At 39.1% G+C, this 23,212-nt stretch overlaps 1 protein-coding gene across 1 annotated transcript; it reads left to right on the plus strand.

Annotated features, from left to right (window-relative positions):
- Positions 1-3,197: 3,197 nt before the first annotated feature.
- On the plus strand, positions 3,198-18,056 carry MUC7 (mucin 7, secreted). The gene is given in 3 exon segments (XM_078148834.1): positions 3,198-3,388; positions 13,256-13,316; positions 15,600-18,056. Coding segments are annotated over 3 exon segments (2,709 nt in total).
- The last annotated feature ends 5,156 nt before the right edge of the window (positions 18,057-23,212 follow it).

Consider the following 23,212-nt stretch of genomic DNA (forward strand, 5'->3'; position numbering starts at 1 on the left):
GTCTGACTGACTGCTTTACATGCTGTCTGATCTCTTCCTTTTCTCTGCCCTTCCTCATTTAACCAATGACAACTGGCCTTCCATATTTGAGATTTGGATTTTCTTCACATTTGATGTTTGGGGTAGTCGTAAGGGCCTTGAAATAGAGTGGAACAGGGCATTTCCATCATCAGGCTTGCAAGGATATGTATGGGTTCCTCTGTCAGACTGAAGAGTCTTTAGGTAAGGCCTAAATAGGTATGATGCATTTTCCTAGTTATATTCACCTCATTCCCCTCTCAAAGGGTGTACAATGGCACTGGGTATAATGGATCAGGTTCAACATACATAAGTGGCACTTTGAGAAAGGAATCTGCTCTTCATCCTAAGTCTTGGAGGACTCTGATCGGTTTGGTGTGTTCAGGTAATTTTCAATGAAGTAGAAGAGGTGTATAAATTTAGACTCTCAATGAAGCTCTCAGAGTGGCTCAGGGAGATGTCACATGACATAAATCACCAATAGCAAAAGAGCAATGACCTTTGCCATCTTCCTAGGTCTCACTCTATGGCGTAGAATCATAGAGCCTAGACCTTAGACATCAGTTCATCTACTCTCTTCATTTTTATCCATGAAGAAACTGAGTCTGAAATGACTTCCACAAGGTCACACAGATAGTAAGTAGCAGGGCTGGGTTCTCCGATGACAGATTCAATTATAGTTCCATTACATCACACTACTAAAGGAGCCCCTGGTCCCTCTTGTACCTTGAAGTAGATATACTCCCCCAGGCAATGGACCATCATAAAATAATAAAGGAAACATAAGGGGTGCCAAGGGTTCAAGGACAACTAGGTGAGCTGAGATGAAGAACAGAAAGTCAACCAGAGAGTACTGGATGAAACTACACCAAGGCAAAAAGGAAGGCAGAGCAGGATACAACTGCCTGTACAGAAACTCTCTCTGCTTTTTGCAAATCATTGAAACATCTTCATCAATTGGGACAAAGCTGAAAATCTTGGGCATTATTTCTTTTTTGTCTTCTCTTCTTACGTGAGCCTTGAAGGTAGGACATCAAGGGCAATGATTTAGGAAAAGTTACATTGATGTACAAGAAGCAGGTATAAAATTCTTCTTTCACAATAAAATAATGAAATGTATTGATGAGCTCAAGGTCAACTTTAGCTGGCATTCAAATAAGTGAAATGCTTCCTTTAAAGGAGGAAGCTTCTGGGCTTACAAATGTTGACTCACTCCAATATCTTTGAAAACAGGCAGAAAAGTAATTAATGAAAAGGCATGAAAATTTCTATAATTAAGGGAGACCTAATGTTCTCAGCCTAGAAATTATTGTTACTTTGGAATTTGTTAAGCAACTAAGATTTAACTGGCAAGAATTGTTTTTAAGTGACTATTCATCATAGAAATTATTATTACATTGGATTTTATTAAACATTGAAAATTTAACTGGTTAGAATTGTTTTAAAGTAGAAATTCATGACAGAAGCTGTTGTTACATTAGATTTTATTAAACATCTATAACTTAACTGGGTAGAATGGTAGTTCATGATACACTTCGAAAAAACCCTGGACTTGGTGCTAGGGACCCTGAAGTCTACCACCAACTACCTCGACACCACTGGAGAAAATTCTCACCTTGAGTTTAAATTTCTTATTTGTACAAAAACAGGGGAGGAGGTGAACAAGAGCAAAGGTTCTTAACCTGACACCCACAACCTCATTTTTTTAATGTTTTGACTAATGTATTGCAATATAATTGATTTCTTTGTAAGCCTATTTATTTTATTTCATGCATTTAAAAACAGAATTTTGAAAAGGATTCCATAAGCTTTACCAGACTGCCAGAGGGCCCACACCACCAAAAAACAATCAATCCCAAACTAGAGGATCTCGGTGGTTCCTTCTAGATCTCCAGTTCTGTATATCTGTCCAAAGGATTGTCATTTCTACAATCTATCTATTCCTAGTGGAAATCTGGATTTCACTGTCATCATCCTCTTGAAAATCCACAGAAGTCACTCAGTAGGTCAACAAGTATTGATTAAGTGCTTACCATGTTCCAGGTACATACCAAGCACTGTGAATGCAAAGAAAAGCAAAAACAAATCCCTGCCCTCAAGAAGGTTACATTCTAAAGGGAAGACAATATGTAAATAACTAGATATAAGAGATACATGCAAAGTAAATGCATAATAGCCCCTTACAGCTAGGGGAACCAAAACAGCCTCCCGGGGTTTCTTCTGAGTTTTGAAGGAGATCAAGGATGCTGAGAGGAAAATGAAGAGAATTCCAGATGCGGGGAGAGGGCCAGTGCACAGAGACCAGGGAGGGATTTCCTGTTGGAGAAAGAGCCAGAAGGTCAAAAGAACTGGAAGCAGAGTGTGTGTGGCAGGATGTAACATGTAAAAAGACTACAAATGCAAGAATGGATTGAATTGTAAAGAGTTTTGAATGTCAAACAAAATATGTTACAATTGATACCAAAGGTAACAGGGAAATCATTGGAGTTTTTTTTTTTCTTTTTTTGTAGGCAATGGGGTTAAGTGACTTGCCCAGGGTCATATAGCTAGTAAGTGTCCAGATTTGAACTCAGGTCCTTCTGACTCCAGGGCCAGTGCTCTATCCACTGCACCACCTAGCCACCCTTTGGAGTTTCTTGAGTAATATGTGACATGGTCAGACTAGAGACAGATGATAAGAAGAGTGACAAATAAATTCAGACTAGGAAATACATGAATCATTCCTTTTCAGCTCACTTATTCTTGCATAAGCATGAGTCTGATATACATAAATTGAAAACACTTCAAGCCAAAGAATGAAGCTGAATTGTGAAAAATATCTGGAAAGCTGGTGCTGCTCACTTCCTCCTGTTTCCAATTCCACTCTTAACAAATGCAGTAAAAGTCCTCATCTGTATTAAAAGATTGGGGTTCAGTTAGAGAAATGATTAAATGACATGTTTTGAATAGACTGAGAATGAGAAAGAAATCTTAGTTTTGCTCCCTGGCTATTCCTTTAACCTGTTACATATTTGAATGAAACTAATCAGAGAAAGGCATCATTTTAGCTGCACTGTTGAAAAACCTAGCAGAACATTGCTGCCAAGATTCTTGCCACAGTCCTCTTCAATAGGCTGATGGAAGATAGTCATCTACCTGAGAGCCAGTGTGACTTCAGAAAGGGCCAAGGAACAGTCAGTATGGTGTTTGCTGCCCAGCAACTCCAAGAGAAACGCCAAGAGCAGAACAGAGGTCTATACACAAGGTCTGTCAACATGACTAAGACCTTTGATATGCTCAGTCGTAAGGGCTTGTGGAAGTGCATAACAAAGTTTGATTGCCCAGAGAAGTTCGTCAATATTGTACATCAACTTCATGACAGCACGCTTGCGTGAGTTCTGGATAATAGTCAATGCTCTCGTGCTTTCCCAGCCACCAATGGAGTGAGGTAGGGCCAGGTGCTTGCTCCCATGCTTTTTAGTATGATGTTTTAATGACGTTGCCAGACACCTTCAATGAGGATGAAAACGGCATCAAGGTCAGCTACCATACTGATGGTAAATTATTTAACTTGAAATGGCTACAAGCCAAAACTAAAGCAGAGGGAGAGCTGGTGTGTGACTTTTTGTTCACCGATGATTGTGCACTCAATGCAGCCTCTGAGGCAGAGATGCAACAGAGTATGTTTCCCCATTGCTTGTGCTAATTTTGGCCTAACAAATAACATCAAGAAAACAGAAGCTCTCAGCTGGCACGACACCATCCATACACGGAACCATCAGTTACAGCAAAGAGAGGAATTTTTAATGCTGTGGATAATTAACTTACCTTGGCAATATATTATCCAAGAGTGTACAGATAGATGATGAGGTTGATGCACACATCACCTGAGCTAGTCCAGTGTTTCGGAGGTGCCAAAGGAAAGTGTGGGAGAAGAAGAGGTATTAGGCTGCCTACTAAACTGAAGGTCTACAGAGATGCTGTGATGACCTCATGCTTGTGAAACCTGGACCCAGCACCATGCAAGGAAACTGAAATGCTTACATTTAAATAGTCTTAGGAAGATTCTGAAGATCATCTGGCAAGATACGATACCAGATACTGAGACCCTTTCTTGAGCTGAAGTGCCAAGCATCCAATGGACTGACCACATTGATCAAATGTCAAATGTATGTTTGCCTAAAAGCCTATTTTATGGAGAATCTGCACAAGGCAAGTGTTCACACAGAGGTCAGACAAAGTGATACAAGGACATTCTCAAGGTCTCACTTGAAGAACTTTGGAATAGATTATGAGACATGAGAGAGGCTGGCACAGGACCACCCAGCATGGCATGTCCGCATCAAAGAAGGTGTTGTGCTCTATGAGCAAAGCAGAATTACAGTAGCTCAAAAGAAAGGTAAGATGCATAAATTTAGAGACAACTCCATTCCAAATATTCACATGGACGATTTGTGTCTGATCTGAGGTAGAGCCTTCTGAGCTTATATCGATCTGACCAGCCACAGTCAGACACACTACACATTAACCTTGACATAGTGGTGTTATTTTGGTCTTTTTTTAGTACTAAGGACAAAAACTAACCAAGCAACCACCAACCATATCAAAGTGCTTGCCTTCTCAAGAAGGGCGGTGAGGAGGGAGGGAGAGAATTTGGAACTCAAAATTTTTTTAAATGAGTGTTAAAAATTGTTTTTATATGTAATCGGAAAAAGTGAAACATTGAAAAAAGAAAAGCTTAGCAGACATGATGATACTTTTAAAACCAACTCATCAGTGAGATATGACAACAAACTGAAAACCAGGGAACTCCCTGACAGAAAATTAGAAAGTTATCTTTATACACATGGGCAATAATTACTTTGAAAGTCTCCAGAGGAGGCACCTTTTTCTTCTCATTCTATAGCATTAATGTGAGTGATATAATAATAATTAAAGTAACTATCATTTATATAGCACTTTAAAGTTTGCAAAGCACTTCACATGTTACCTCATTTGATCCTTGAAACCTCTCTGTGAGGCAGGTGCTATTATCTCCATTTTACAGCTGAGGAAACTGAGGCAGACAGGTTATGTGACTTGCCCAGGGTCAAGCAGCTAGTGTTTGAGGCAGGATTTGAACTCAAGCCTTCCATTTCATCCTCTGCACTACCTAGCTGCCTACAAGCATAATTTATCAAAGACAGCACAGCTTCCTGTACAAGTAATAAATGTGAAGATGACTAACGTGATATAATAATCTGCGGCACAGTGACATTACATGGTGGAGGGAGGAGGAAAAGGGAATAGAAGTAAAGGCTTTCCTTGAGGAAATTCTATGGTACATTAAAAACATTTCAAACCTAATAAGGGAGCCACACTGTGACAAATTAACAGGAGTTAGAAAGCTGGTGTCTGAGACGTAGTCTGAATCTACAAGGTAGAGTCAAGGGCAAGAAAAGGCTCTAGAAATAGCAGCAACAATCACTGATCTAAGGATAAGCTCTTCAATGCGACCGGTGCAGGCAGAGCCAAGATGGCAGAAAAAAGACAGGAAGTTGCCTGAGCTCTCCCCAGTTTCCCTTGAAACTACTTTAAATTAAATCTCAAAACAAATTCTATAGCGATAGAACACACAAAAGGATGGGGTGAAATAATTTTCTAGCCCAAGATAACTTAGAAGGACTGCAGGAAAGATTTGTCTCACTTAGGTAAAAGGGGAGCACAGTCCAGTGCAGATTGTACTCATTTCACTCTCCATTATTTCATGCAAGTTTTTCCATGATTTTTCTAAAATCACTGAGCTCATTATATCACAATCATAATGTCACAACTTGTTCATCCATTCCCCCAATTTATGGGCATCCCTGCAGTTTCCAGTTCTTTGCCACCACAAAGAGAGGTGCTATAAATATTTTGGAACATACAGATATTTTCCCCATTTCCCTAATTATCTTTGGAAATAGACCAAATAGTGGTATTGCTGGGTCTAAGGTTATGTAGGTAGCTTAATAACTCTTTAGGAATAATTTCAGATTGCTCTCCAAAATGGTTGGATCATTTCACAATTTCACCAACAGTGAATTAGTGTTCCAATTTTTTCCACATCCCTCCCAACATTTGTCACTTTCCCCTTCTATCATTTTAGCAGGTCTGGGAGGTGTAAAATGATATCTCAAGGCTCTTTTAATTTGCATTTCTCTAATCAATAATGATGTAGATCATTTTTATATGACTATAAATTTTGATCCATTGAAAACTGCCTGTTCATATCTTTTGACCATTTGTCATTTGGGGAATGACTCATATTCTTATAGATTTGACAAAGTTCTTTATATATTTTAGATGTGAGACCTTTATCTGAGAAAGTCTACAAAATTTTCCCCAAAATTTTCTGCTGTCCTTTTGATCTTGGCTATGTTTGTTTTATTTGTACAAAAACTTTTAAATTTATTTTAATCAAAATTATCCATTTTACACTTAACTTTGCTCTCTATCTCTTGTTGATTCATAAATTTGTTTGCATAGCCACATGTCTGATAAGTAATATGTTCCATGTTCTTTTAATTTTCTTGTAAATCTCTCTTTATATCTATTCATGTATCTATTTTGACTTTATCTTGGTATATGGTGCAAGATATTGGTCTATGCCCAATTTCTGCTATACTACTTTCCATTTTTGTCAATTTTCACCAAATAATGAATTCTTATCCCAAAATCTTAAGCCTTCACACTTGTCAAATACAAGGTTATTTTGTTTATTTGCTGCTGCAAGTTGGATGTCTACTCTATTCCACTGATCTACTTAACCAGTACCAGATAGCTTTAATAATTACTGCCTTATGATATAGTTTAAGATCTGGTACTGCTAAAAACTCCTTCCTTTATACCCTCTTTCATTATTTCCTTTGATATTCTTGACTTTTTGTTTTTCCAAATAAATTTTGTTATTATTTTTCCTAATTCAGTAAAAAAAAAAGAAAAACTGGCGATTTAATTGGGATGGCATTGAATATGTAGATTAATTTGGGTAAAATTGTCATTTTTGTTACATTGGCCTTGCCTACCTGTGAACAATTAATATCTCTTCAACTATTTAAATCTGATTTTATTTTCATAAAAAGTTTTTTTTAATATAATTTTGTTTATATAGTTCCTGGGTTTGTTTCAACAGGTTTACTCACAGGTATTTTATACTGTCTATAAAATTTTACTTCTCTTCTTGAAGAGTTTTGTTTGTGACATACAGGAATGCTGATGATTTATGTGGATTTACTTTATATCCTGCTACTTTGCTAAAATTATTGTTTAAACTAAATTTTTAGTTGAGTCTTTAGGATTTCCCATACATCTCATCATATCATCTTCAAAAAGAGATAGTTTTATTACCTCATTCCCTATTCTAATTCCTTCTATTTCTTTTTCTTCTCTTATTGCTATTGCTAGGATTTCCAATACAACATTGAATAATATTGGAGACAGTGGGCATCCTTATTTCATACCTGATCTTTCTGGGAATACTTCTAGTTTATCCCCATTATAAATGATGCTTTCTGATGTGTTTAGATAAACACTTTTTATCAATTTAAGGAAAAATCCATTTATACCAATACTTTGAAGAGTTTTCAATAAAAATGAGTGACTTGTATCAAAAGCTTTTTCTGTATCTATTGATATAATCATATAACTTTTTAAAATTTTATTAGTGATACAATCAATTATGTAAATAGTTTTCCTTATGTTTGATCATCCCTACATTCCAGGTATAAATTCCACTTGATCATAATATGTAATCTTTGTAATATATTATTGTAATCTTTTAGTTAGTATTTTATTTAAGATTTTTACATCCAAATTTATTAATGAAATTGGTCTATAATTTTCTTTTTCTGCTTTTACTCTTCCTGGTTTAGGTATCAATATCATATTTGTTTCATAAAAGGAATTTGGTAGGATTCCTTCTTTACTTATTATTCCAAATAACTTATTTAATATTGGAATTAGTTGATTTTAAATGTTCAATAGAATTCACTTGTCAATGCAGCTGGTCCTGGTGCTTTTCTCTTAGGAACCTCACTTATGACTTGTTCAATTTCTTTTTCTAAAATAGATCTATTTAGATATTCTATTTCCTCTTCTGCTAATCCAGGCAATCTATATTTTGTAAATATTCTTTCGTTTCTCTTAAATTGTTAAATTTATTGGCATATAAATTGGGCAAAATAACTACTTATTATTGTTTTAATTTTATCTTTGTTAGTGGTATATTCACCCCTTTTATTTTTGATAATAGTGTTTTGATTTTCTTCTCCCTTTTTTAAATCAAATTAACTAATTGTTTATCTATTTTATTTGTTTTTTCATAAAACTAACTCCGAGCTTTATTTATTAATTCAATGATGTATTTTTTTGTACTCTCAATTTTCACCTTTAATTTTTAGGATTTCCAATTTAGTCTTTAATTGGGGAATTTTAATTGTTCTTTTTCTAGGTTTTTAAAAATTCCATGCCCAATTCATTAGTCTTTTCTTTATTCATTTTATTGATGTAAGCATTTAGAGATATAAATTTTCCTTTAATTACCGCTTTTGTTGTATCCCATAGGTTTTGATATGTTGTCTCATTATTGTCATTTTCTTTAATGAAATTATTGATTATTTCTATAATTTGTTCTTTAACCCACTCATTCTTTAATTAGGTTGATTAGTTTTTAATGTATGTTTCCTTGTTCCCTTATTAAATATGACTTTTATTGCATTATGATCTGAAAATAATACTTTCAATATTTCTGCTTTTCTACTTTTAACTATAAAACTTTTATGTACTGATATACAGTCAGTCTGTGCAAAGGTACTATAAACCATTGAGAAAAAGGTGTATTCCTTTTTAATTTCCATTCAATTCTCTCCAGATATCTATCATATCTAGTTTATCTAAAATTCTGTTTACTTCTCTAACTTCTTTCTTATTTATTTTTTGGTTAGATTTATCTAGTTCTGAGAGGGGAAGATTAAAGTCCCCTACTATCATAGTACTACTATCTATTTCCACCTGTAATTCATTAAACTTTTCTTTTAAAAATTTGATGCTATAGTATTTGGTGCATCTAGGTTTGGTATTGATATTGCTTCATTGTCTATGGTACCTTTTAGCAAGATGTAGTTTCCTTCCTTATCTCTATTAATTAGGTCTATTTTAGCTTTTACTTTATGTAAGATCAGGATTACTACCCCTGCTTTTTTTTTTTACTTCACCTGAAGCATAATAGATTCTTATCTAGACCCTTACCTTTTCTCTTTGTGTGTCTCTCTGCTTCAAGTGTGTTTCTTGTAAGCAACATATTGTAGGATTCTGGGTTTTGATCCACTTTGCTATCTGCTTCCATTTTGTGGGAGAGTTCATGCCATTCACATTCACAATTATGATTGCTACCTGCATAATTCCCTCCATCCTATTCTTCCTCCTGTTTGTCTTCTCTCTCCTTTCATCTTTTCCCACCTCACCAGTATTTTGCTTCTATCTACCACCTTCTCTAATCTGTCCTCCTTTCTGTCAGTCCCCACCCCATCCCCTTTACTTAATCTTCTCCCCTCCTACTTCCCTGTTGGGTAACATAGATTTCTTTATTCAACTGATTGTGTATATTATTCCCTCTCTGAGCAAATACTGATGAGAGTAAGGTTCAAGCAATTCCCATCACTCCCCTCCATCTTTCCCTCCATTGTAATGGGCCTTTCCCACTTCTTCATGTGAGGTAATTTAACCAATTTTTTCTCTCCCCTCCTTCTGCACCCAATGTATTCCTCTTTCTCATCCCCTTAATTTTTTTGCCATTGTCTCAAATTCACCTTATACCGGTCCCCTCTATGTATATTCCTTCTATCTACATTGTTAGTGACACAATTTTTAAGAGTTACAAGGATCATCTTTCTGTGTAGGGATGTAAACAGTTTAGCTCTTTTAAATCCCTTATATTTTCTTTCCCCTTTTTACCTGCTTATGCTTCTTTTGGATCTTGATATCAGAGGTCAAATTTTTGGTTTAATTCTGGTCTTCTCCTTATGAAGGCTTGAAATCCTCCTATTTTGTTGAATGACCATTTTTTACTTGATGTATCATGCTTAATTTTGCCAGGTAAGTGATTCTTGGTTGTAGTCCTAGCTCCTTTACCCTCTGGAATATCATCTTCCATGACCTCTGATCCTTTAATGTAGCAGCTGCCAAGCCCTGTCTGATACAGGGCTGTTTCTTTCTAACCACTTGTAGTACTTTTTCCTTGACCTGGTAGTTCTGAAATTTGACTATAATATTCCTTGAGGTTTTCATTTTGGGATCTTTTTCCTGAGGTGATCAGCAGATTCTTTCAATGCCCATTTTGCCCTCTAGCTCCAGGACATCAAAGCAGTTTTCCTTGATAATTTCTTGAAAGATGCCATCCAGGTCCTCCTTTTGATTATGGCTTTCAGGTAGTCCAATGATTCTGATGTTGTCTTTCCTAGATCTATATTCCAATTCAGCTGTTTTTCCCATGAAGTATTTTCTTCTATTTCTTCATTCTTTTGAATTTGTTTTATTGACTCATGATGATGACCAATTCTAACTTTTTTCTTTTTTAAAAAAAATTCATTAATCTATTTATTTTTAGTTTTCAACATTCACTTCCACAAAATTTTGAGTTCCAAATTTTCTCCCCATCTCATCCCTCCCCCAACCCCAAGATAGTGTGCATTCTGAATACCCTTTCCTCTAATCTGCCCTCCCTTCTATCTCCTCCCCCCCATCCCCATCTCTTATCCTCTTCCTCTGCTATTTTCCTGTAGGGCAGGATAGATTTCTATATGCTTGTATATCTTATTTACCAGTTGCATATGAAAACAATTTTTCAACATTTGTTTTAACATTTCGAACTTCGGGTTCCAAATTTTCTCCCTTCCTACCTCCCCACCCACCCTTATCAAGAAGGCAAGCAACTAGATACAGGTTATAGTTGTGTAGTCTTGCAAAACACTTCCATAGTAGTTACACTGTGGAAAACTAACTATATTTCCCTTCACCCTATCCCGTCCTCTGTTTATTCTGTTCTCTCTTTTGACCCTGTCCCTCAGGAGCATTTGTTTCTGATAAACCCCTCCCCCAGTCTTCCCTCTCCTCTATCAACCCCCCTTATTCCCTTCCCCACTATTTTCCTGGAGGGTAAGATAGCTTTCCATACCCAATTGAGTGTACATATCATTCCCTCCTTAAGGCAGATCCGATGAGAATAAGATTCACTCATTCTCTCTCACCTTTCCCCACTTCCCCCCCACTGTAAAAAGCCTTTTCTAGTCTGTTTTATGTGAGATAATTTACCCCGTTCTACCTCTCCCTTTCTCCTTCTCTCACCCCTTAATTTTATTCTCCAGATATTACCCATTCATCTTCAACTCACCCTGTACCCTCTATCAATCTATACATATAATTTTTTCCCCTCCATCTACCCTAATACTGACAAAGGTCTCATGAGTTACAAATAATCATCTTTCCATGTAGGAATGTAAACAGTTTAACATTAATAAGTCCCTTATGATTTCTCTTTCTTGTTTACCTCTTCATGCTTCTCTTGAGTCTTGTATTTGAAAGTTGAATTTTCTATTCAGTTCTGGTCTTTTCATCAAGAATGCTTGAAAGTCATCTATTTCACTGAATGTCCATTTTTTCCCTTGAAGGATTATATTTTGCTAGGTAGGTGATTCTTGGCTATAATACTATCTCCTTTGCCCTCCAGAATATCATATTCCAAGCCCTCCAGTCCTTTAATGTAGAAGCTGCTAAATCCTGTGTTATCCTGCTTATGTTTCCACAATACTTGAATTATTTCTTTCTGGCTGCTTGCAATATTTTCTCCCTGACCTGGGAATTCTGGAATTTGACTACAATATTACTAAGAGTTTTCCTTTGGGGATCTCTTTCAGAAGGCGATCAGTGGATTCTTTCAATTTCTACTTTACCCTCTGGTTCTAGAATATCAGGGTAGTTTTCCTTGATAATTTCTTGAAAGATGATGTCTAGGCTCTTTTTTGGATCATGGCTTTCAGATAATCCAATAATTTTTAAATTCTCTCTCCTGGATCTATTTTCCAGGTCAGTTGTTTTTCCAATGAGATATTTCACATTCTCTCTCTATTTTTTCATTCTTTTGGATTAGTTTTACAATGTCTTGATTTCTCATAAAGTCACTAGCTTCCAATTGCTCCATTCTAATTTTTAAGGAAGCATTTTCTTCAGTGAGCTTTTGGACTTCCTTTTCCATTTGGCCAATTCTAATTTTTAAGGCATTTTTCTCCTCATTGGCTTTTTGGACCTCTTTTGACATTTAGGTTAGGCTATTTTTTAAGGTGTTGCTTTCTTCAGTATTTTTTGGGATCTCCTTTAGCAAGGTGTTGACTAGTTTTTCGTGATTTTCTTGCATACTCTCATTTCTCTTCCCAGTTTTTCCTCTACTTCTCTAACTTGCTTCTCAAAATCCTTTTTGACCTCTTCCATGGCCTGGGACTGATTCATATTTTTCTTGGAGGCTTTGGATGTAGGAGCTTTGACTTTTTTGTCTTCTTCTGGTTGTATGTTTTGATCTTCTTTGTCACCAAAGTAAGATTCTATTGTCTGACTTTTTGCATAGTTTGCTCATGATCCCAGCCAATTTTTGAGTTTTAAATTCTCTGTTAAGCTAGGGGTCTGCTTCCAGTGTGGAGGGTGTACTGTCCAAGCTTTAGGGGTTTTGTGCAGCTGTTTTCAGAGATACTTTTAGGGACCTGTAAGTTTTCAGTTCTTCCAAGGTGATGTGATCAAGGACAAGGTGTTTACTCCTTTTCTAGCCTGTGCTCTGGTCTATGAGAGACCACAAGCACTTTTCTGCCTTGGAACTGTGAGAAGAATTTCCTCTTTACCACCACCACAAGCTCCATCATGCCAGCACTTCTTGCCCCAGGATCACCACTCAGAACTATGATCCAGATCCAAGCACAGGCAAAGCAAGAGAATCCTGCCTCAGCACCAGCAAAGAGATCCCTGCAATCCCCCTCTGATCAGGGACTCAATTCCCCCTCAGTCTGTGGGGTGGAAGTTCAGGAAGCAGCCACCGCCCCAGGGCTGTGCCAGGACAGGGCCTGGGACCAAGCTTCTCTCTCACTGTGGTAACAGACTTTTCCTACTGACCTTCTAAGTTGTCTGTGGCGTTTGTGGGTTGAGAAGTCTGGAAACTGCCACAGCTACCCATGATTCAGTCCTCTCAGTCCTGCTCCAGGTTTGCTGAGGCCTGTTTTACCTTCACGCCCACACTGATTGTGTTCCTCTGTCAGCCCAGGGCAAGACCTTTCTAATCAACCATCCAGGTTGTCTTGGGCTGGAAATTTTTTTCATTCCATCTTTTTTGTGGCTTCTGCTGCTCTAGAATTTGTTTAGAGCCATTTTTACAGGTATTTGGAGAGGTTTGGGGGAGAGCTCAAGCAAGTCATTGCTTTTACTCCGCCATCTTGGCTCTGCCCCATCCCCATTCTAACTTTTAAGGTGTTGTTTTCCTCAATTAGTTTTTGTACTTTCTTTTCCATTTGGCCAATTCTATTTTTTAAGCAGTTTTCCAAGCTGTTGACTTTTTTTTTCCATAATTCTCTTAACTCACTCTCATTTCTTTTCCCAATTTTTCTTCGACTTCTCTTACATGGTTTTAAGCTCCTTTTTGAGCTCTTTCATGAATTCTTTCTGGGCCTGAGACCACTTTCCATTTTTCTTTGGAGTTCTGCCCAGAGGTGTTTTGACATCATTGTCTTCTTTTGAGTGTGTCTTGGTCAGCACAATAATTTTCTATGATCAGATTCTTTGTTGTTGTTGTTGTTGTTGTTGTTGTTGTTTTTTGCTCATCTCTTGTTTGGCCTCCTTCTTTTCTTTTAAATTTGATCTCTGCTCCCAGGGTTGAAGGTGCTCTGTCTCGGGCTTCTTGTGCCAGTGGCTGAAGGCCCTGGCTGTTTACAAGGCACTGTGCTGATGCTGCCCTAAGGCTCACAGGGCACCCCCCTGTCTGGTACCGTGTTGAGGAGATGGGTTAGGGGATGGCTGGCACTGCTGGAGACTTTAGGGGTCTGGCAGGTTACCTGGTGATGCGCTGGGGTCCTAGTGGTGGGGTCTAGTGCCAGGTAAGATTTTTCTGCATTTCCCCAAGGCTACACTGAAGCATGTGGAGGCCCAACCCCCTCACAGTTCTCAGGTAACCTGCAGGAGTTGGGGAGTCTCTTATGTCTGCCATCAGCCTGAGCCTCCAACAGCTCTGTTCCCCATAGTTTAGGGGGTCCATGACCAGCAGCCCCATTCCATTTAACCACTTATCATCAGATTTGTTTTTATAAGGAGATATTCATTTCAAAGATATACCTAAAACAAAGTAGAAACATTTTCCCCAACACTTCATTGGCATAATACGTCTTTTGCTAACTCTCTGGAAGTTAGAGGGAAAGTCAAAGGAAGGGAGGAAGAGATTAGGCTCAAAGCTTAGCTCAGTTCCTACACTGCACAAGTCCAACCAATTCACATCCAAAAGCCAACATGGTGGTCCACTTCTGCTGCACTGATTTCAACACCTAGCCTGGATTCCTGGACTCCCAGGTCCCCATAGCTTGCTCTCTCAAGTCAAGTCAACTATACTTTCTGATATAAACTGAAAAGAACAAATCAAAAAGAACCGACCAATTTCCTGAGACCATATAGCCGCAGTGGGGGAAGGAAGAGACTGTCAGGCTCTCTTCTCCCTCAGACATGAATCCAACCAAAATTTCAGCCATTACTGAGCCACACTGTTTTAAACACACTAACAGGGGCAGCTAGGTGGCACAGTGAATAGAGAGCAGGCCCTGAAGTCAGGAGAACCTGAGTTCAAATCTGGCCTCAGACCAAACACTTGACATTTACTAGCTGTGTGACCTTGGGCAAGTCATTAACCCCAATTGCCTAAAAATAATAGATAGATAGATAGATAGATAGATAGATAGATAGATAGATAGATAGATAGATAGACAGATAGATAGATAAATGAACACACTAACAGTTCCAACTTCCCAGCCAATGGAAGAAAGCTGCTCCAAACCAGTTGGTAAACCAACACAAAATGTTCATTATTCTGCCAGTCTTTCAGCCTCCTGAAAGAAGTCCTCTATTGTCCTCCACAAGAGTGATGCCACCTTAGATGCTCTAGGTATATGCCAAACCTCCATTACAACTCAAAGATATAGTAATAATATCTACACTTTTTGCAAGAGAGACTGTAATTGTGTTCCATATTCATAAGAATAATAACAATAATAACTAGCATTAATATCATACTTTCAGGTTTGCAAAGTACTTTTACTCATTTAAGCTTCACAACAACTCTAGGAGGTGGGTGCTATTATTAATTGTATTTTACAGATGAGGAAACTGAGGCAGGCAGAGGTTAAGTGACTTGCCCAGGGTCACACAGATAGTAAGTGTCTGATTTGAACTCAGGAAGATGTGCCTTCCTGACTCCAGACCTGGTGTTCTATCCACTTCACCAGCTAGTTCATCATCTACCTCTAAAATTGTATACATGTTTAACTCTACATATTTCTTTATTTCTGCAGTTAAGTAGGACACAGGAGAGACAGACTGGGTCACTTTTTCAGAAAAGGACTGATCAGTCAGGCCATGTTCAAAAGCCTAGCCAAACGCAATCACAGCAAAATTCACCTCCTGGACAGAGGATAGAAGCAGCAAGATCTCCTTCAAGTACAAGTACTTCAAAGAGCGAGCCTGCAAGGCAAAACAAACGTGTTGCACGAAAACCCCAGACCAAAACAGATGCAAAAGGGGGGTCTGTTCTACAAAAATCTCCCAGAAAAACAGCAGCACAAGAGAGAGCTCTTCAACAAAATCCTCAGACCAAAGTAGCCCCCAGAAAGAAGCCTGTTTCACCAAAACCTCAGACCACGACAGTCACCACAAAGAAGCCAGTTTCACGAAAGTCTCAGCACCAAATAGTCACCAAAAAGAAGCCAGTTTCACCAAATCCTCAGACCACGACAGTCACCAGAAAGAAGCCGGTCTCACAAAAGGCTCAGCTCAAAATAGTCACCAGAAAGAGGCCCATCTCTCGAAAGTCTAAGCACAAAAGAGTCACCAGCAGGAAGCCCGTTTCTCGAAAGCCTCGACCCACAACAGTCACCAAAAAGAAGCCCGTTTCACCAAATCCTCAGACCACAACAGTCACCAGAAGAAAGCCCATTTCACGAAAGCCTCAGCGCAAAAGAATCACCGGAAGAAAGTGCAGACCTCATCCATCTCAACCTAAGCCACAGAGACCGGGCCAACATAATCGCCGTCCAAAACCAAATGTTACCCCCAGGCCTAAACCAACCGTCTCGAAACCAACAACCAAACCTTACACTACTACCACCAAACAAACCACCGCAACTACCCAGGAACCCACAACCATCAACTCTAACATTATCAAACCTCCTGCTACCACTGCCACCAAATCTATTACCCCATCTACTACCACCACTTCATCTTCTACCCCTACCACAAGAGTTTCATCCACTCCATCTGGCAGCACTACCACCCTGACTGACGTTATCCCAGCACCAGTTACTGTCACATCTGCTGCCTCAACCGCAAGGCCCACTGCCACCACACCCATTGCCACAGCTACCACCTCTGCTGCCTTGAACGCAACTGAAGGCACCACGTCTCCTGCCACTACCACAACTGCGGCAACTTCCCCTTCTGCCGCCTCTACCACCACCCTTCTATCAGCCACCGCTGCCACTAGTACCACACCTATTACCGCCACCACTATTGCCACTGCCTCCACAGCTGTTGTCTCTAACACAACAGTGGCAGGCACCCAATTCGCTGCCATTAGCACAAACCCTGATACAACAGCCTCTACTACAATGACAACCACATCGGCTGCCCCCACATCTGCCCCTACCACACAAGCTGCCACTACCTCTTCTGCCACCTCAACCACAACACCTGCTGCAGCTACCACTGCTGCCCCCAGCACCACCTCTGCTGCCTCCTCAACCACACCCACTAGCACAACATCCGTGGCCACAGTCATCACTTTGAGGACCACTGCCCAACCTACAGCCACATCTGTTCTCTCATCTGCCCCTCCCACCACAATCACCACCAGCCTGACCTCCACGGACACAGCTGCTTCTGTTAGCACCACACCTGATGAGACACCTGTCCCCTCAGTCATTCCTAAGGATACAACCATTGTTGATATTTTCCCCCCTGACACAACTGCGTTGGATGATTCCACCACCCCTGATGACAATACTGATGCTACCACTCTGACTGACACCTCCTTCTCTACTGAAGCCACCATGCCTGAGGTCAGCACTTCTATCCCAACTACTACAGTTGCATCCGCTGAGCCTACAACCTTCACATCTGCTACTGCTGCCATTGTCACCACTTCTGTCAACTCTACCACCACCCCTCTATCAACCACCTCTGTCACTAGTACCACAACTTTTACTTCTGCCACAACTGTCACTGGGTCTACATCTACGTTACCTACATCTGTCCCTACCACACAAGATGCCGCTACCACGTCTGCCTCTTCAACCACTACACCTACTTCCACTAACACTACTCCTACTGTAACCACCTCTGCTACCACGAGTACCACCAATTCTGCAACTACCATATTTCCTTCCTCTACTACAGGACCTGTAAGTGCCACATCTACACCCAGCACATCTGCCCCAACCACATCTATAACTACTAGCACATCTGCTAGCACATCTGTCATTAGTACAACTGCTCTTACCACACCTAGAGCCACTGATTCTCTATCCTCTTCAGCAACACCTTTTGCCCCTACATCTTCTGCTGCTGTCACCCTTGATACCTCTACTTTTTATGACATCTTGTCCACTGACCCTATCACCCCCACTGACGTAACCACTGATGCACTGGCCACTACTGATGAAGTGACCACTGATCTTTACACAAGCACATCCGGTGAAACAGCCACCACTGAGGAACCAGTCACATTTGATTAAACCACCATAGCCACTACTTAGGAAGCCATCACTACTGAGGAATATGAAACCACCTTTCTGGGGAAATGACCACTGACTAAACTCTCATCACAACTGATTTCACCACATCTAATCCTAATTAGCATGGGGCTTCACATAATGATGAAGCATGAAAAAAGAGGGTGAGGAGATAAAAAAATAAAGCCTAATGCAACTTGAATTCAAAGAAAAAAGTCAATGTGACTCTAACTGATTAGAGGCAGTTATTCATAATTAATGATAATTAAGTAATGATACTTAAATAACTTTCATGATTCAGTCATATTGCCAATAAAGTTATATTCTTATAAATTTATGTAAAATTACAGATAATTCCTCGTGTATAATTGAATGAAAAATTGCCTGGGGGAATATATCATAGCCAGAGCTCCATTTCATGAGACTAGATTTTAAAAAGCGTGACTATACATGACAGTTGTTCACCATGAGTTGCGGATTAATTGATAACTTCAGAGAATTAACTATAAGAATGTTTCCCTTTAAATGCATCATGAAATGAAAGGAAATGAAGTAAAATTAAAGGTAACAGTGACACAAGGCAAGAGCACATTAAAGACATTCCTGTTTTTTCCAACTATCATTGGACTTTGAAATAATTGATCCTGGCCCTTTGAGGCAGAATATTCATAGGTGAATTTCCTTTAAAGGATCACTCTTCAAGTTTATGTGAATTATGTAACACACATTTATTAAATCTATTTGAATAAAAGGTGCCCGCCATTGAACTATAGAGAAGTTCCTGATATGTTCCATGTAAATTGTCTTTGAAAATCAAATCATAATTGTTATCTACATATGAATCTCATGGTGAATCTTTTAGAGAACAGAATAGTTGCCTCTTGTTCTATCAGTTGGAAAACTCTAAATTTTCACAAGCTGAGGTAGCTTAAAGTCAAAGTATTAAGCAATAAAACGATGATTAAATGTACAGATATGGGTTTACAAGTTCTTTTATTGGATTGCTTCACACACCTCATACCCCACTGGAAATCCATCGGTGTCTACACAATTTATTAAAAAGCCTCCTAACATCAATTGCAAACCATAATGATGCAAATACTATCTGCCTCAGTGGTTAAAGATTTGAAGGCCATGACAGCATTTTTCTCTTTTTCCAATGCTCCAAACTACTCCAGACAACTGTTTCAATTTTTCTGCAATTAAGGATATTGTGTACATTTTCATCGTGTGTTGCTGTGTGTCTTAATGTTATTGTTTTTAAGTCTGAAACTTCATGACCCCATTTGGGGTTTTCTTGACAAAGATACTGGAGTGCTTTACATTTCTCTCTCTAGCTCATTTTATAGATAAGGAAATTGAGGCAAAATGGCTTAAGTGACTTGTCCAGGGTCACACAGCTAGGAAGTGTCTGAGGCCAGATTTGAACTCAGGAAGATTAGTCTTCCTGACTCTAGGCCCAGCACTCTCTCCACTGTACCACCTAGCTGCCCTGATGTATATTAATATAGAGAAGCAAAACATTCAAACATTCTTTTATAGAATACATTTAAAATCATACCCACCATACAGAAATTTAAACTCGTGGTTTTTTTTTAAATCATACCAAGATTACCAATTCTTCTACTAGCTTATAATATTTACAATTTTTAAAAAATCTTTCCTAGCACCCAGAACAGTGTTTTGTATGCATTAGATAATCGGGAAATGTCTATCAAGTTTAACACATTGGACCACAAAGTGTTGAGAACCTTATCTACTTCACCTTATCCTGATAAGTGACCTCAAGCTCAAGAGCTGAGAGAATTTGCCTTCTGAGCATTTATAAAGTTCTTCCTATGTATGGCTCACTGTGCTAAGTTTTTTACGAATATTTTCTCATTTAATCCTCATAACAACCCAGAATTTGAAGTCATATGACTACTTGACTGCAGGCCCATTGAGCCACCTAGCCACTTCTAGGGGAAAGAAGATTGTCCATATGGCATCTATTGCCCCATCTTGGCTAGAGAAATGATGTGTACTCAAGATCTATTGAAGCAAGGAAGCTCATATTGCCACTTTCAACACCATATTGAATCCCCTTGAGATGTTGCAGTGACTTAGACAGTGCAGATTCAATGGCAAAGGGCATTGTTTTGTGAGCAGCCCCAAAATAGTTGCCTTCAGGCTAATTCCGTTGCAGGCACTTCTGTGATCTTGGCCAGAGTTTCTTCCTCCTCTCCCAGCTCTTGTTGTTGTTGTTGTTGTTGTTGTTATTGTCATTGTTGTTGAATTGTTTTCAGTCATGTCCAAATCTCCATGACCCCATTTGGGGTTTTCTTGGGATTCTAGAGTGGTTGGCCATTTCCCTCTCCAGCTCATTTTACAACTGAGGAAACTAAGCCAAACAGGGTTCAGTGACTTGCCCAGGGTCACACAGCTAGTGACTGTCTAGGGCCATATTTGAACTCAAGAGTTGAGAATTCTATGGTGAGGAGCAGTCATGACCCTACACTGTGTACTGAGCAAGGAATTAATTCAAAAGCAAGCAGCAGCTGCATGATTCGGATGGCCTCCGTTCCAATTTTCAGCCTAACCTGAGGCTTAGAGGAAAAAAGAAACAGGGCAGAAAGTCCAGACTAACAGGAAACCTGCAGTTCTATCACTCAGAATTAGCAGAGCTTTCTAACTGGATGATAGTAGTTGAATCCAGCAGCATTCCATTGGAGTTCTAGCTGGAGCAAGATGACATGCAGTTGCTCAGACTCAAACCCAGGTCAAGAATTTCTAGAGCTTAAATCAGGAGTCAGTGACCAGACTTTGCCACAGATTAGACAGACCGCTTGAGGATCACTGAAAGCTTACAGGTCCCCGGTCTGATCTATCCCTGAAATCCTGGACTAACAGAAAGCAGCAAGAGGATCGGTCCAGACATTCCCTCCAGAAGTGCACAGAGCCTCGCTCTAAGAAAAAGTCTAAAGTCAGAAAACAGGCTAGAAGAAAAAGCAAGCACAAAAAGAATCCCACTGCAAAAAGCTATTATGGCAAAAGGGATACCCAAGGCACAAACTTCGAAAAAGAAAAGGAATCCAAAATACCTACCAGCCAAGTCTCAAAGTAAAACATAGGCTAGGCATAAATTCAACTAAAATTCCTGGTAGGAAGATGAAGCAAGTGTTTTTTTTTTTTAATTAAAATGTTTTTATACATGAAATGAAAAGGCTAGAGAAAAAACAGGGAAAGAAATGAGGACTTTGGAAGAAAGAATTAAAAAGGGAATTAACAACCTGGCACAAGAGGCGTAAAAATTCAACCGAGCCGTGAACAACCTGAAAATCAGAATTACCAATAAGAAGACAATACATGATGTTTTAAGGACAGAACCAAGATAGTGGAGAGAAGACAGAGACTCACCTAAGCTCTCCCCAAAACTCCTCCAAACAACTTTAAATAATGCCTTAAAACTAATTCTGGAGTGGCAGAACCCACAAAAGGACAGAGTGAAACAGTTTTCCAGCCCAAGACAACTTGGAAGGTTTCACAGAAGTCTATTGCACTGGGGTGAGAATGGAGCCCGGGCCAGCACAGGCTGCACCTCAGCAAACCAGCAGTAGGCCTCAGGGGGCAACTAAATCAGTTACAGTAGTGGCAGTTTCTAGACCTCTTATCCCATAGACAGTAAGGGGGTCAGAAACTGGTCAGGAAGAGATTACAGGGATCCTTCTGCAGGCACCAGGGGGCAGGACTGATCTGGGTCACAGTTCTGATTCAGTCCCAGGGCAAGGAAAAACACTAGCACACCAGAGCTTGAGGCTACAGGGGTGTAGGAAACCTGGTCATAGTTCCAGGGCAGAACAGAGTGCTTGCAGTCACTCATAGACCAGCGCATAGGCCAGGAGAGTAACAAACACACTTCACCCTAGATCATACTACCTTGGAAGAATCAAAAACTTACAGGTCCCCAGAATTACCTATGAAAAGAGCTGCACAAAAAACCTGAAGCTTGATACAGTGCCCCCTCCACCCCAGAAGCAGAGCCCCACTTTAGCATAAAGTCAAGTCAATAAATAAACTGGAAAAAATTAGCAAGCCCCAGAAAAAGATCCTGACTACAGAGAGTTACTATGCGGACAGAGAAGATCAAAATATGACTTCAGAAGAAGACAACAATGTCAAAGCTCCTACATCCAAAGCTTCAAGGAAAACATGTCTCAGGTCAGGGAAGAGCTCAAAAAGTATTTTAAAAATCAAATAAGAGAGGTAGGGGAAAAATTAGGAAGAGAAATGAGAGTTATGCAATGAAATCATGAAAAAATGGAACCAAAACGTACTGAGGAAGATAACACCTTAAAAAACAGAATAGGCCAAATAGTAAGAAGCACAAAAATCCAATGAAGAGAATACTTTGAAAAGCAGAACTGACCAAATCGGGGGGAGGGGGGAATTACAAAAATTCCCTGAAGAGAAGAATTCCTTAAAAAGCAAAATTGGCCAAATGGAAATGGAAGTACAAAAGTTCACTGAAGAAAATGATTCCTTAAAAATTAGAATTAGGTAAGTGGGAGCTAATGACTTTATGACACATCAAGAAACAAAACAAAATCAAAAGAACGGAAAAATAGAAGAAAACATAAAATACCTCATTGGAAAAACAACTGACCTGAAAAATAGATCCAGGAGATATAATTTAAGAATTACTGAACTAACTAGAAGCCATGATCAAAAAAAGGGCCAAGATATCATCTTTCAAGAAATTAACAAAGAAAACTGCCCTGATATTCTAGAATCAGAGGGTAAAATCATTTCAATTTATAATTTTCCTTTTCTGTCGTATTAGCCAATCTGAAAAATATAAGGTGGTACTTCAGAGTTGTTTTAACTTGCATTTTCCTGGAAATAATCCACTGATCACCTCCTGGAAGAGATCCCAAAATGAAAACTCCAATAATATTATAGCAAAATTCCAGAGCTATCAAGTAAAGGAGAACAAATTATTAAACTAAAAAGAAACTAAAAAGAAAAAATTCAAATATCATGGAGCCACAGTCAGGATAACACAAAATTTAGCAGTTTCTATATTAAAGCATCTGAGGGCTTAGAACGTGATATTCCAGAGGGCAAGCCAGCCAGGATTACAAGGAAGAATTATCTAACAAACAAAATTGAGTGTAATCCTTCAGGAGGGGAAATGGCTATTC

The sequence above is a fragment of the Phascolarctos cinereus genome, unplaced genomic scaffold (genome assembly GCF_003287225.1).
Source record: "Phascolarctos cinereus isolate Bilbo 61053 unplaced genomic scaffold, phaCin_HiC Scaffold_9;HRSCAF=440, whole genome shotgun sequence".
NCBI classification, from domain to species: domain Eukaryota; kingdom Metazoa; phylum Chordata; class Mammalia; order Diprotodontia; family Phascolarctidae; genus Phascolarctos; species Phascolarctos cinereus.